Source organism: Chelonoidis abingdonii, chromosome 10 (genome assembly GCF_003597395.2).
Source record: "Chelonoidis abingdonii isolate Lonesome George chromosome 10, CheloAbing_2.0, whole genome shotgun sequence".
Classification (NCBI taxonomy): Eukaryota; Metazoa; Chordata; order Testudines; family Testudinidae; genus Chelonoidis; species Chelonoidis abingdonii.
The window spans coordinates 81,005,178-81,006,842 of NC_133778.1; the positions used below are offsets into that span (position 1 = coordinate 81,005,178).

Here is a 1,665-nt window from a genome sequence, read left to right on the forward strand (position 1 = left end):
CCTGCAGGTTGGGGAGGGGCAGGAGAGGTATGTGCAGGGTGGGGTAGGGGGTGGGGCCTATGGGTTGGGGCTGGGTCTGTGGGTTTTGAGTGGATCCCCCCCCCCCCATGGGACCAGGGAAGTGTGTGCAGAGTGGGGTAGGGGGTGGGGCCTGTAGATTTTGGGTGGACCCCCCACGAGGCTGGGGAGGTGCTGGGAGTCTCTCAGGGGGGCAGAGACTCCTGGCTCGGAGGCGAGTGCCCTGACCCACAGCCTGGGCGCGGCGTCTCCCTGGTACCTTTCCAAACACCCTGGGGCCTGACTGGCCTCGCTGCCCCGGCTCTGCCCCACCAGTGCTGGGCTGGCGCCGTGGGGCAGTGTTGAGCTGGGGGGGGCGTGGCTGAGGACCCATGTTCCCCCTCCCTGTGACCACAGCTCCTGGTTCTGCCCCCAGACATCCCGGATGAGGCCGCCTGCCAGGCAGCCTTGTGCCACGTGGTGAGCAAACTGCCCCCCGCCAACCAGCAGCCCGCAGGAAGACAGGGTGCAGGTGGAAGGTGACCAGCGGCTCTTTAAGGCCCCTCAGGAAGTCCTTGAGCACCCCACAGACCACGTGCACGTCACCCACGCGGCCCAGCGAGGGCAGCGCCCCCTTGGCCCGCAGCAGCTTCTGCTTCCACTCCCGCACCAGCGGCTCCGCACCGGGCACCCGGTACAGCCCTGTCTGGGGGAGGGGGGTGTGTGTCAGTTTCCACCGCAGGGACCAGCCCCCCCCGCCCCCAATACCCCCCCAGAGCTCCCCTCCGTCCTACCTCCGTCAGGCCCCTGCGCTCCACCTCGCTCACGCACTGCACCACCAGGGCAGGCACCCGGGGGGCCACAGGGGGTGCGAAGTCGGCCAGGACACCCTGCAGGAGGGGACAGGGTGAGGGAGGGGATGGGCAGGGACCCTGTCAGTCCCCCCCGTGCTTCCCCCAATACTCACCTCCCGGGGCCGGGGCCGAGGGCCCGGGATGCACAGGCTGGGGCAGCGCCCGCGGCACTCGGGGTGCAGCAGCAGGTGGCACTGCCGGCACCGCAGCACCACCCGCCCGAAGCGGGCGCGGGAGCCACAGACGGAGCAGGATTCGGGGCGGATCACCTACCAAGAGGGGGGGGTCATGGTGTGCCCGGACAGGCGGCCCCCCTCCCGCCCCCTCCAGAACCCACTGCCTCCCCTCACCCTGCCTGCCCCAGGGACCAGCATCACCCTGGGACCCCCCTCCCCCCAGACCGGCTGTCTCCCCCTCACCAAACCTGCTTGCCCAGAGGCCCCCGGGACCCACCCCCCCAGCCCTGGAAGCAGATGTGGCGGGGGAAGGGGAGCCGTGCAGGGACTCCGGCTGTGGGGCGCCCCGGGGGGGGGAGGGGCTGTCAGTGGGGCCCGCGCTGCTCCCCACCGTTTTGGAAGTGAAGAGGTGCTGGGGCGGTGGCACCCGCTGCGGGGGGGAAGGGAAGGGGTCCAGTCCCCTGGGCTCCAGCCCTGCCCCACTCTCCAGGTGGGTGTCCGAGTCCTCACTACTCCCCCACACCGTGGTCAGCTCTGGGGGGGAAGGGGGAGGAGAGTCAGCGGGGTGGGGAGCACAGGCCCCCAATGACTCCCACTGCCCGAGCCAGCCCCCCCCCCCCTGCCCCCAACCCCAGGCC

General features: G+C 71.4%; 1 protein-coding gene across 1 annotated transcript in view; it reads right to left on the reverse strand.

Moving 5' to 3' along the window:
• The window catches only part of LOC116829484 (rac GTPase-activating protein 1-like), a 27,154-nt gene that overhangs the window by 19,339 nt on the left and 6,150 nt on the right, over positions 1-1,665 (reverse strand). The window contains exons 5-8 of the mRNA XM_075069846.1: positions 1,419-1,646; positions 965-1,120; positions 792-887; positions 502-703 (exon numbers count right to left, since the gene is read on the reverse strand). Of these exons, the coding sequence (XP_074925947.1) occupies positions 502-703; positions 792-887; positions 965-1,120; positions 1,419-1,646 (682 nt within the window). The remainder of the gene's footprint in view (positions 1-501; positions 704-791; positions 888-964; positions 1,121-1,418; positions 1,647-1,665) is intronic.